The sequence below is a fragment of the Diorhabda sublineata genome, chromosome 8, assembly GCF_026230105.1.
Source record: "Diorhabda sublineata isolate icDioSubl1.1 chromosome 8, icDioSubl1.1, whole genome shotgun sequence".
NCBI lineage: Eukaryota > Metazoa > Arthropoda > Insecta > Coleoptera > Chrysomelidae > Diorhabda > Diorhabda sublineata.
The window spans coordinates 31940816-31954532 of record NC_079481.1 but is presented as its reverse complement, the minus strand read 5'-3'; the positions used below and the strand labels follow the sequence as shown (position 1 = coordinate 31954532).

Sequence of the window (13717 nt, the reverse complement as noted above, 5' to 3'; positions counted from 1 at the left end):
CTTTACATAATGATTTATACTAGAGGCCTTGTTACTTTTTTAACAGAATCTTAATATAAAGTAATCAGAACGCGTTCGTAAATAGAAATCTTTGTTCCAAGAACACTCCTGAACGTGTTTCATTAGCACCGCGAACGTACAATTTCAAAATGCGCATGAATCTGATGACAAGGCAAGTTCAGAACCTCTACCGCGAACAAAGCTATTATTCAACTCCATATTAATGACAGTTGACATATAGTACTTACCTTTAAATTAATTATCGAAAGAATGTGGTATTGGAGTTGGTAGCAAACAAGTTACTTTGTTTATATTATACAGGGTGGCTGAAATAAATTGAATAAAACACGAATAAATAAGTTCCAATTGATTTTATTGATAGAAATATGTGTTTTAACAAAATTATTGCCCAACAAATTAGGAATTATGATTTTCCGTCTTCTGTTCCATTTTGATCATCCATTTCGATGTGCTGATCCTATAAAAAGTGAAAATTAGGAAATTTTCAAATTCCAAGCTTGGGAAATATTAATTCGTGTAATTGAAAATAGAAATATGAATGGGTACATGAGGAAGGATCCACGAACGAGATTAGAGGTGACAAAACAAGGGAATATCAGATCTACAGGGAGGTTAAAAATTTGGTTATACAATTAAAAATGGAAAATTTTCTTCTTAATTTGAAACCTGAGAAATAACTCACCATTAATCGTTCACTGTTCAGTTTCTCCTTGAAATTTCGATCAAAGAAATGACACTGAAACGAAAAAAAAATCTGCATACGAGGGATATTCGGAATTTGAAAATGACAATTATACATATAAAGTATTGTTACGAACGCGTCTCCATCCTGGAGCCTGTCCTGCCTAGATGTAATGGAATTATAAAATTGTGAGAATTGAGAAAATAGTTTTACCTTGTAACAAATGAAAACTATTAGACCTAATAGCAAAATACCAACAACTGACGCCACAATGTAAACCCATAAGGGTATGTATGTTGTATGGGAATTCAATAACAATGTTGTGGCTGTGGCTTCAACTCTAAAAACAAATAAAATCGAAAACAATCAAAACATTGTCAAATACGTACTCGTAGGAAAAAATTTACAGTTCATAAATAATTACACACGACAATATCGTTTTTGAAATAAAAATTTTTTAAATAATTTATACCATCGCGCAGAAAATAACTTTTCATACATTATCGTTTCAATTAGCTAACAATTATCCTTTAATTGCGATTTCACGTGTTTTCCAAAAATATAAATATACGACCGAATATTTTGTTTCGACCTGTATTCAGGGAATAAATCCAATCTAGCGTTCGAGCGGTTCCGCGATGTAACCGGACATGTTCGGTGCAGTCAGCTGCTGTGAAAGAAGCAATGTCAGTCATCTAAACGACGGCGTTGCCAAATTTAATCTTCGAAAATCTTGGCATTTTATCAATTTTTGTTAAACAAATTGAGTCGCGGAAACGGATACGTTCAAAAGTTGCGCATCAAAATATTAAATTCTGTAATCATCCATAGTTTTGTTTTAGTTTAAATATTTATAAAAATATTGAAATTGAATTGAAACGTGTTGAATCTCGAGATTGAAAAATTGATATTTAACTGAAATTAGTTTTTTTACTAAAATACAGGGTGTTTTATTTAAAAATTTGGAATATTTGTTTACTTTGAAAACTATTTGACGTATCACAGTCATATTTATGACATACAAGATGGTTGACATATAACACGTTACAAATGACATACAAGATGGCGGATATAGGTTCTAAATTAGTCGTATTTTTGCTTATTCACACATTAACTAAATATAAAACGATTAACAAATTGGTGAGAATTAGAGATAAAGAAAATGATGAAGGAGATGAAATTGGAATCACTTACCGTGTTCCGTTGTAAAGAAAAGCCGAAGAAACGAAGGCGATAATATTTTTATCTGCCGATTGAGTTTTGAAAAATTCAGCTGGAATAATTATTGAAACAATTAACATTGTAACATATAGAGAGACAGTTAATTATTTACCTAAAATTTTAGTGTTGGTTTTAATTTTCAAAGTGTATTTGGCAGTCTCTGTAGATTTGTACAAATAATCACCGTCACAAAATAATTCTAAACAGTTAACGTCTTTCTCGTAACAATCAAAGTAAACGGTTTTATTTGACGACGACCTCACCACCGAAGTCGTTTCGTAATTTTTCTCGTTATTTACAACGTCGCTATTTAAAGTACAAGGTAGTTCAAGTCCTCTCAAAATTTGCTACAAATCAAACAAAACAATTACCATTAAATCCCATTGCCAAGTTGTTAGTAGATGGGAGAAGGAAATTTAGTTGCAACAACTGGCAACGTTGCGAACCATATAATCAATTATAGTCTGGTATAAAAATTAAAATTAAAACTAAATACTGAAAAACACTATTTCGATTATATCCAATAATGATTTTGGTGTAAAAACAATTTTCCTGAAGTCGAAAATCGAAAAAAAATTTGCACGTTACACAGGGACGTACTATAATTATTTCTATAATCAAATTTAATAATAAAAATTATTCATATTTACCTTAGCTTCGACAAAACGAAACATATCAATATTTGCTAATTTCTTTTGCGGTACCAACAAATAAACGTCCGCTTTTACCGGGGACGGTCCAAAATTTCCTAAAGTGAATGTATGAAGAATATCAATATCAGCTTCATCCGTGGAACTAATATCGTAATTTTCGTAATTTTCAGGATCCGATTTCCTAAATGATGAAAACACTTGTAATTTTGTAATGTTTAAAATTGTTCGAATTTAGATAGACATCGAATCGTCACCGTATGTCAAAATTGTAAGTAAAAGTTTCGGAATAAACAACTGAAAACCACTCACCCTTCGATATAAGGTGAATTCAATGTTGTAACCAATAAAATTAAAGTTTCTTCGTTATCTATATTATCACCTAAACACGTTAATTTGAAAGTCGTATTTACAGTGTCGATATCTAATTGTATAGATGAAACGTCAAAAATTACCTGAAAAATTGTTTCTTTAAAAAAAAATCGAATCGCATTAATTCACATTTTGACTTTCCCTGTATTAAATTAATGCAATAATGAATGTTACACACATCAAATAGTACAAATATAAATAAAAATCGTATTATTTTTTGTTAAACTGATATATACAGTACGGAACCTAATACGGAAACTATAATAATAAATTTTTAATAAAGCTGTATATATACAGAGTGTAAAATAGTACCAATCTTTCCTATAAGAAAATTTCCTCTAACTACCCCCTTCAGATATACTGCCAATTAAAAATAGTAAGTGAAATTCTTCTAAGCAAAACCGATACATTTGGTAACGCTTGTTATTAGTAAACACCCTGTATACATATGTATTGACAATAATGAAAATAATGTTAATATAGTGGGAAAACACCAAATAGAACAATTAATTAATTCAATGTACATTTTGTAACATGGAAACACCTTTTGAATGACATTTACAACCCTCCAATTCTATTGGAGGGGAATTTAGACTTGGGATGCGAAAATATCGAATTCAAATCGTTAGAAGGGGATGAAAACATTGTAGTTTATCTTATTTTAGGTTAATTACGTTTATAAATTAGAATGTAGAATCCACACACCCCTACAGAAACCCCCTAGCAAAAACAATACTATAGATATACCTCTTTTTCAGTTGAATTGAATAATGTAGCAGCGAATGGGCATATAAAAGTTGAATTTTCATGTTTACACCTCCTACCATCCATTAATTGAATATTGTCTGGTGCAGTTATGAATATTTGACATTGATATCCAGGTTCTCCCGCATTTTCTGCGTATATTTTCACCGTTATTGTTTTAGTTTGTCCAACTATTATGTTGTTTCTATAATTTAAAAAAATAAAACTTCAATATTTACGTAACAATTCGCACATTGAAGTGTTAAGTTTATTTTATAACTCGTTTTTCACTTTTCGACGGCCGTCTTAACCAATAAACAAAATCATTCGTTTCACTCAGTATACCGAAATTCATTTATACACCACATTTTACGTTGCCACCCGTATAAAAGCCTTTTAACATGGTACAAGGTAACGTTCAATAAATTGCAAAATATTGCATCATGGCTGCCATTAACAAAAAATTCATTAGTAAAAGTAAACAAATTCCTAACCTCAAATTTTGTTTAATATTTTTTAACCGTTAAAAAATGAGAATAACAAAACTACGTTCAGTGGCCTTGCTCTTGGGGCCTATGTACAGGTTGACCTCGCATGACACAATCAGTTGACTTCATCTGCGCATGCTTTTCATTGCACGTTGTATCCCATCATTTCAAACGGCAAGTTCACAATTCTAAATCAAATCACAAAATTAAATTGGCAGCTTTGATTACTTAAAAAGTTTCATTATCTAATTATCAAGTATAACATAGCCTACTAATTTCAAAATTCAAATTCACCTCGATAATTCCCCGACTTGAATATTGTTATAATATCATTTTTCAATATTAAATCATCACAAAAAAATTGTATATTATACAAACCTTGTATAATAAATACCTATTATTAGATTAATCGAAAGATTATTAAATGTGTATTTAATTTCAGCTTATTAGGCTTTTTAATAATTATTCATTTACTCACCTCAATTAAACAAGAATAAACCCACATTTGGAATAATTAAAAACTAATTTTCGAAGCATAGACCACGGTATATAATGTACCATAAACTGGAGGGAAAGTTTTTTTCTTTCACGAGATATAATACGCACTTATTACAATCTATTTCACCAATTAATAAATTTATAACTTTCAATCACTATAATTCTTGAAAAAACATAAATAAAATAACAACTTCAACGTTAATTTGCATCTAACGTAAACAGTACTCCATGCTGTTATTCTTGTAACTGTTTTTTGCAGTGATTGGACGACATATTCAGTCTACTATGTTCGTTGCCGCTTATGTGAGTGAGAGAGGAAATTATAAAATTCGAGAATTAGACGAAGAGGGAAACTAATCGTTTAAATCGTTCAAGTCCTGATTATAAGTATTGATTTTTTGTTAGTCGTTAGATCAATTGCGGTGTTGTCAGGTGTTTGAATTTGTCGGATACAATTTATTGTATTTGTTTAACTAAGAACAAAACTGATACTTACGTATTTGTTTTTACTTCAATCATAATTTGAGTTTGACAAATATCATCGGTTCCGCATCCGTGAGAATAAGGAATATTTTTATCTAATACAAAAGTACCTGCTGCATGAATGCTATTATCGAGAATTTTCGTTTCTAATGAAAAGATGAGAGGATTTATGTCAGATTGCTGTAAAGAAAATTTGAAAAACCAACTATTAACAAATTGTCGTCAAATTTCCCGTATATAATGAAGCTTACCATTAATTTAACATCTCGTTGTTTACATAACATTACTTCTGGCAACACTGTAACATTTTCAACGTGAAGTTTGGGTCCCTCAACGCGATAATCCATATCGAGTTTGAATTGGAAATTAATCGATTTAATTTTACTCAATTTACTTCTCGATTTGTAATTTACGCAATACGTGATTGTGATTTGATTGTTGAGTGACGATACGGAAGATTCATTCGATTGTAAAATCGTTCGGAAATCTATAACTGATTTTGTAGGGATGAATAAAACGTGACCGCTCTTAAAAGCTCCTACTGCTAGATCTGTAAATAACGACACGTAAAACAAAATGTCTGAAACATTTGTTAAATAACCAACATTTATCAGTACTAAGCCTAAATATGCAAGTTTTGAGTTTTAAAAAAAATAATTGAGCTTCAAGTTATTTTGTAACCATTACACAAATTAACACGCGCACCTTCAGATTCGACGAGTATTAAGCCGGGTCTCCACTGAAAAACTGACAACTAACCTATGGTTACGAATTTTATATTGTCCACGTTAATTACTCGAAAAATTGGTCGCTTCAACCTATTCTGTTAAGAAATAGTCGATTTAAGACGTAAAAATGAGAAGGAATTGAGTTAATGTTTAAAAGAGATAATCAATTTTCCTTTAGTGGAGAACCAGCTTATAAAGTTATTTGACCTTCGTGTTGTATTTTACTAACCGTCTTAAAAACATACGCATTCGATTTGGCCCGCGTCTATATAAATTTAAATTATAGTTCAGTAAAATTGCGTTTTACTTTTAGCTACTTAAGTTAATTCTATAATAATAAATTCGACTTTATTATTTGAGAAGATTTTAGAAAATATAATATTTTAGTATGAAATTTGACCTTTCCACGTAGAGAAAACTTATGAAAAATAATTAGAAGTGCGCACATCATAAATGAAATTCAAGAATTGATATTATCAATTAATATTTTGTTAAATTTGACTAGACTATCAAAATTCCATTGATAGAGTATTAGTTAGCCAACGTTGCCAGTTTTAAATATATTTCCAACTCTCTATCGTTTCTAATGAATCTGGGCGGTGCTCAATTGAACTAATTTTTCTGGTATATTTCTTAAAATAGAATTCCAAATATATTTTGTCGTTTATTTACTGCTTACCATTGTGACCATTACCATCAACATCATTTCCTCTTGATAATCCAATTCCAAAACCTTTGATTGGATAATGATTTCCTGGAAAATCAGATGGTACCAATCTTTGACTATAAGTGGTTCTTATACCTTCGCTTGAACCCATAAATATATAAACAACACCTGTACCATCGTTTTCGAAAGGTGCAGATATAGCAACATCTATTCAAACGCATTAAATGAAATCAATTGCACTTATTTCCATATTTTCCTTACCGTTAAATTTATCCAGGTCTATATCACCAAGTGCTGCTATACTAGACCCAAATCTAGAACCCTTTTTACCTTTACCAAAAAGTTTGGCAGTCGCGCTCAAAGCCTGAATGTAATACAAGACAAAAACGAAATAAATAAGTGAATGAAATGAAAAATACGATGGATAAAAACGAAATTGAAATCCACAGATTGGTACTTACGTTTTTGTAGAAATATACGCATCCTTCATCAAAAGAATTACCAGCTGCAGTTGGGGCACCTATAAACAAATCATCCGAACCGTCGTTATTAACATCTTGAGCTAAAACTACCGATCCGAAATAAGCACCCATTTCTTCTCCGGTGAAACTATTTGTTTCTTTAGAATTGTGAAAAAATTTCACCTAAAATATCGGTAATTATTCTTAAAAACAAACAAAATACTTGAGTACTTTTGGAAGTCCCCTGGTAACAAAATTCATAGTTCAATATAACACGTAGTTGTCTTCCGAAAAGATTTAATCAGGAAACTTAGACTTATTTATTTACTGACAGATGGCGCAACGGGTTATAACAGTATTCTTTCACGACAAATGAATTTTTCTAGTTACTAACAGGTGGAGCTACGATATATTACAGTGCTCTGCCAAATCGATCTATCAATACGTTACTATTTCTTAACAGATGGAGCCACGATGGGTGTAATATTATTCTAAAATGATCTGATCGAGGATTTTTTTATTAACTAAGGGATTGAGATGTTACAGTACTCTTCGATATCGATCTGATCAATGTTTTTATTTACTAAAAGATATTGCAGTGATTTTTATCTATATACAGGGTATCCAATTGAAGTGGTTAACTGACTGAATTGTATCGATATTTGGACAACGTGAATTAGTTGGAAATTTAACTATTGTATTCGTTTGAAAGTAGCTGTAAATTACATAAAAGGCTATTATTCACTCACTTTTCCTAATAAATGTTCGGCTCTAGGTGCTCCTGCATACATAATTGGTTGGTTTCGAACATACGCATAACCAACATTATAACCTAAAATATAGTTGTTAAATAACATTTTACAATAAATTAGTCTGCATCAAATTTGAATAAAAATTAGTGAATAATGAAAATAACTCATAATAGTGAATTTTCTAAATGTTTTTCATTTTTTTGTAAATAGTTTTGAAGTTTGCTTTTTTATAGGACTTTGGTCAGTATCAAGCAATCTGGATTTGGAAACAATTAAAATTTTCACGCTTAGAATGTCAAGTAACTTTCAAACGACCTGTATATAAACTAGTATCGAAATTTCATTCATGTTTTCGTAATTTTAGACATCGGTTTAGTGGGAATGGAAATTTTTTTCGAAATTCTACGACCATAATTGAAGATTTCGGCATTTTTACTTAAAATAGTATACAGGGGATGTTACGAAAAACGTTTTTCTAATTAAACCATTTTTAATGGTGAAAATTACTTTAGAATTGAAGTTTTTATTGATAAACTGAGATTTATAAACAAAATCATATACGATGGTTGAAAAAATCACTAAAGAAACAAAATTTTCACGCTTAGAATGTCAAGTAACTTTCAGACGACCTGTATATAAACTAGTATCGAAATTTCATTCATGTTTTCGTAATTTTAGACATCGGTTTAGTGGGAATGGAAATTTTTTTCGAAATTCTACGACCATAATTGAAGATTTCGGCATTTTTACTTAAAATAGTATACAGGGGATGTTACGAAAAACGTTTTTCTAATTAAACCATTTTTAATGGTGAAAATTACTTTAGAATTGAAGTTTTTATTGATAAACTGAGATTTATAAACAAAATCATATACGATGGTTGAAAAAATCACTAAAGAAACAAAATTTTCACGCTTAGAATGTCAAGTAACTTTCAGACGACCTGTATATAAACTAGTATCAAAATTTCATTCATGTTTTCGTAATTTTAGACATCGGTTTAGTGGGAATGGAAATTTTTTTCGAAATTCTACGACCATAATTAAAGATTTCGGTATTTTAACTTACAATAGTATACAGGGGATGTTACGAAAAACGTTTTTCTGATTAAACCATTTTTAATAGTGAAAATTACTTTAGAATTGAAGTTTTTATTGATAAACTGAGATTTATAAACAAAATCATATACGATGGTTGAAAAAATCACTAAAGAAACAAAATTTTCACGCTTAGAATGTCAAGTAACTTTCAGACGACCTGTATATAAACTAGTATCAAAATTTCATTCATGTTTTCGTAATTTTAGACATCGGTTTAGTGGGAATGGAAATTTTTTTCGAAATTCTACGACCATAATTAAAGATTTCGGTATTTTAACTTACAATAGTATACAGGGGATGTTACGAAAAACGTTTTTCTGATTAAACCATTTTTAATGGTGAAAATTAGTTTAGAATTGAAGTTTTTAATTGAAAAACTGATATTAATAAACAAAATCATACAAAATAATTTGAAAAATCAAAACAGAAACAAGATTTTGCAACTGAAAATGTTGAGTAATTTTCATAATTACTCAACCTGTATATAATCTAGTATAATGAAATCATTCAAAATATATTGCAAACTGCATGCCCAGTTTGCATTAAAGTTTGCCCATTCATTCAACGTGGTAAATATGTTAAAATAAAACAATTTAAATTAAAAATACGATAAAAAAGGAAGTTCCAAGGATATTATACACGATTTTATAGTACAATAAACTAACTCACCCAAATAATTATAAATTTCGGCCGCGGACGGATTCTCCTTTTTGGGTATAAAATAATGCGATTGTGAATAAATAAGAGATTGAATAACCAAAGCACCGTTCCAATTTTTAATACCTGTTGCTCCCATAATTAACGTCGTACTATTCTATAATTGTATAAATAAATCAATAATATTCTTAAAAAAGTAAACATTGTGTAGATTTAACGGAAATTTACTTGACAAAAATAGCAAATATACTTTTATGATTATGAATATTAATTTAAACACGTTCCCTAAATTTCCCTACTACTTTCAAAGTCCGGCAACGTTGTTCGAATTTATAATCATGTGTGCTGTATGACGTAAACGTTTATTGAAACGGCGCGAATATATTCGAGATCTAAAAGATGCCTCAGAAGTTTTGTTATTTATGATTAAAAAAATGATAAAAAACTTTCCACTCACTTTATAACTGATAGCGATGCCTGCTTCTCCAAACGCATTATCATAATAATATTCATTATTTCCGAAGCCGATTACATCTAAAAATAAAAACGTTCTGACATATTTGAAAACATTGTCATTTACAAAATAGTAGTGGGGGTATATTTGTTATACAATTTCCGGAAACTATGATTGGGTATTTTGATCTGAAAGTAATCCGAAATGATTGACGTAATCGGACCATAGATATAATATTAAGACTCATAGAAATAGGCTCTCGACTATTAATTTTTTACGTAGTTCTTAGAAATGTTATTAGGTGTCTTCCAGGGGCGTACTTAATTTTTTTAAAAAGTTTATTTATACATTTTAAAGCAAAAACTTGTCAAGTTTCAATGTTATCCGGTGTTTTACAGGGGCGTACTAAAACTTTTAAAAAAGTTAATGATGCATTTTAAAGAAAAAACTTACTTTCTTTTTTTAGAGGGCTTAATTCAATTCCTCTGATTCCCGTTAGGGACGAATTTGTGTGGAGTAAACAAGAACCTCTCAAATAATAATTAGTGTTGGTACTGGTGCCTGCTTTACTAACTTTTCTTGGAGCACAAGCCTTAAAAAATTGCCAACTTTAAGTTTTAAGTCTAGTTATCAATTTTAGTGATGAATTTCAATAAAGTATGTGCGAAACAACTAAATTCCGATCGAAAATATAATTTACTTACAACAAATTGCTTTCCAATCTCATCCTCTCCGTCAATCGCGACACCAAAAAAATTACCATTAAATGTTCCGTTGTTGTCTAAAAATATTTAACGGAAATTTACACCACTTGGCAACGCTGATATAACCAAAAATATTCAAATCAACAAAAAAATCGTCGTCATAATAAACGTGGAATGTATGAAGTTTCGTTCAAGATTAAAGTTTATTCATATCATCGTACAACGAGCATTTCGATGTGTTTTGTAGGTTATGAATAAATACCGCACAAATTAATAATACAAGTTCACTTTCAAGTTCCATCTCTAGCTTAATACGGCACTGTACGAATATGTTGATTACTTGAAGATACAATAAAACATTTAACTAGTATCATTCGTGTGTATTTCAATAGCGAATAAATCCAATTCTTAATAAATTAACACAAAAGCACTAATTAGTACTAAATTTAAATTACGAAAATCAGTATCGCGAACATATCCAACGAGTAGATCAGAATTTGTAATTATGGTTGATATTTCTATGTGAAGCAGCTATCTCTGTTTATTATTTAGTCGTACACCATTGGTTATCTCTGTTCTTAGGAACCACTTGAACGTTTTGATGCAACATTGCCAGGTGTTCTAGTTTGTTTTAACTATATTACGAAATGTGATGAATTCGTATGAAAAGAAGAAAAATTATGTATAGTTATAATAATTTCATCCAGTTTTTAATAATTTTTCTTACACATATTATTAATAAATTTGCCTATTTATAGTTGCTTCGTTATAATATAGCAAATTTATATATATTATAATTGTCTCTTGCTGGAGCTCGAATAAATATGGCAACTCTGTATTACAGTATACTCTGAATAGTTCTAGAAATCCACCTCACGTTATTTTGGCAGTGAATCACAAAACTATACAAAATTTTAAAATTACAGAAAACAACAACAATCAAACTGTTAATATATAATGACATTTCTTTTTTTTGAATACGAACCTCATGTCTCGAATATCAAAATTATTGAATGTAAAGTTTGGGTCGTTCGTGGTTTTTCGTGTCACGATCGTTATATTAATTTAGGAACATTTTAAGTAGTTGGTAGAATTGTCAACGTCATTTGATCAAATGCAACGGTCTTTGTGTTAAGATTTCTGTATTATGTGCAATTGTTTTGTTTATTTTGAAATTAACAGATAATATAAACCCCGGATTAGGAAAGTAGTAAATAATTATTTGATTAAATATTTCTTATTGCATTATTAGAAATGGTTTATTACTCTTAAAAAGTTCGTACTTACCGATTGTAGTGCTATATTTAGTACACCCCTCGTTCGATAAAACGTCACATGAAAATATACTACCTCCGGTTTGTTGACTTTGTTTCGGAGATCCTACTATAACTCTGAAAATAATTACCCATTTGAATTCAAACGGAATTTTTTCTCTAGAGGCATTGGAAAACTTCTATACTACTACAAATGTCTCAATATTTTTGGTTACTTGGCAATAAATTTTTTATTTATAGCCATTCGGGAGTTAAGTAAACAAATCCTTATAATAGAAACCTAACCTATATCGCTACAGTTGTAGGTAATGTATTATAATTATAATAACTTGTATAAAATAACATAAAAACATTGAAAGACAACACAATCAATTAAATCTATTGTTTAGAATTCAAAAACCGAGAATTTTATTGACTATTACTGCGTTTGGAATTCCCTCTGTAAAACACCAAGTGATAAATGTTGAGTAAAAACTCAAAATCACATAACTGAAGCTAGTATTTTGAGAAATGAGAAGTAATTACGAAATTTGAACAATTTTCAGTTCAAAATGAAGTTTTAGACAATTTTCTCGACCCCATCATGTAACTACATTCGGAAGTTCCCCTGTAGCACACAAATATTTGGTTAAGACTATAAAAACTGAAGATAATATTTTAGGAGCTGTAGAAAAGGTTAAAACTAGAATAATTTTCGATAAAAAATGAAGTTTGACGTCTATTTTTAGTAGATTTATCCATAGTAGAGCTCCTCACCAAATAATATATGTAGAATAACATAAAAACATATTCAATTAACCTAAAATATAATTTCAAACCCAAAGTTCGACAATTTAATGGTAAATACGTTTGGGAGTCCACCTGTAACCAACACACAAAGTTTTTTTCCTCAAAATTTATTTACTGAACACACTTATTACACTACCACTACACCAACACTGTCTAACGCGGGTTTTTATATGTTATCGTCTCGATAGATCGAAAGAAAACTGAAACTTGTTAACCTAACCTACCTATATATACTTAATTTTCCCACCAATCAACTTCTTCCCGCGGGAAGATCACTTCGGCGGGAAATTTCGTAGCCAATAAGCTATGAAGTAAACTGTCAAGAGTAAGCTCTTCGTTCTTATTCAAACGAATGTTGAATAATCATAATATGAAATACATTTTTATAAAATAGAAATGATCGTTCTTCAATTCAATGAAAATATTAATTGTTTATTTTTATTTATTCACTTTTGAAGATATTTTTTATAATACTTACATAGGTTTTGTTCCTCTTTGTAATAATAGAGAATATCCAAAATAAGAAGGATCTTTTCTATCATTTTCATTTACTTGAATATATGCTACTTTATTAAGGTCAAAATTAACAGCTCTTACACTACACCCACATATATATAACGTTAATAATATACATCTACGAACGTTCATCATTTCTATCGGAGAGAAAAAAATAATTGTTCTTGATTATACTTGATGCCCGATATTGGCGGATGTATCATCAACTCTCCAGCTAATATTAAATCACAGGAAATTGATAAGAATTTGTTTATTCAATGTGTAAAGCAGAAAAACCATTATTTGTTCACTTCATCCATCACAGTGTCGTATAGATCTTATTTTAGAACGAGAATTTAGAATTTAATTTAGGTAATTAAAATAAAAAATCTCCGGCACTGGTTAGGTTACTTATAAATGAGTGATGATATTTATTGACGTTGATTGTGTTTATTCATTTATTTCGTCAGATATAGA

General features: G+C 29.8%; 1 protein-coding gene across 1 annotated transcript; it reads right to left on the bottom strand.

Moving 5' to 3' along the window:
• Positions 1–356: 356 nt before the first annotated feature.
• Positions 357–13473, bottom strand: LOC130448188 (integrin alpha-PS5-like). Its single transcript, XM_056785437.1, has 20 exons — positions 13224–13473; positions 11970–12073; positions 10683–10759; positions 10432–10570; positions 9982–10058; positions 9537–9681; positions 7765–7847; positions 7016–7198; positions 6816–6918; positions 6567–6761; positions 5411–5709; positions 5173–5339; positions 3694–3895; positions 2887–3029; positions 2575–2758; positions 2037–2271; positions 1898–1976; positions 917–1043; positions 704–757; positions 357–478 (listed from the first exon to the last, which is right to left on the bottom strand). Exons 1-20 carry the CDS (start codon positions 13394–13396, stop codon positions 425–427), a joined length of 2823 nt encoding a protein of 940 aa, XP_056641415.1. The 5' UTR covers positions 13397–13473; the 3' UTR covers positions 357–424.
• Positions 13474–13717: the final 244 nt, after the last annotated feature.

Coding starts and splice junctions, on each gene's coding strand:
- LOC130448188 (XM_056785437.1), bottom strand. CDS start 13,396: ATGATGAACGTTCGTAGATGTATATTATTAACGTTATATATATGTGGG. Junction 2,272..2,574: donor TTCGTTTTGTCGAAGCTAAG/GTAAATATGAAT, acceptor TTTGATTTGTAG/CAAATTTTGAGAGGACTTGA. Junction 479..703: donor TGAACAGTGAACGATTAATG/GTGAGTTATTTC, acceptor CACTTTTTATAG/GATCAGCACATCGAAATGGA.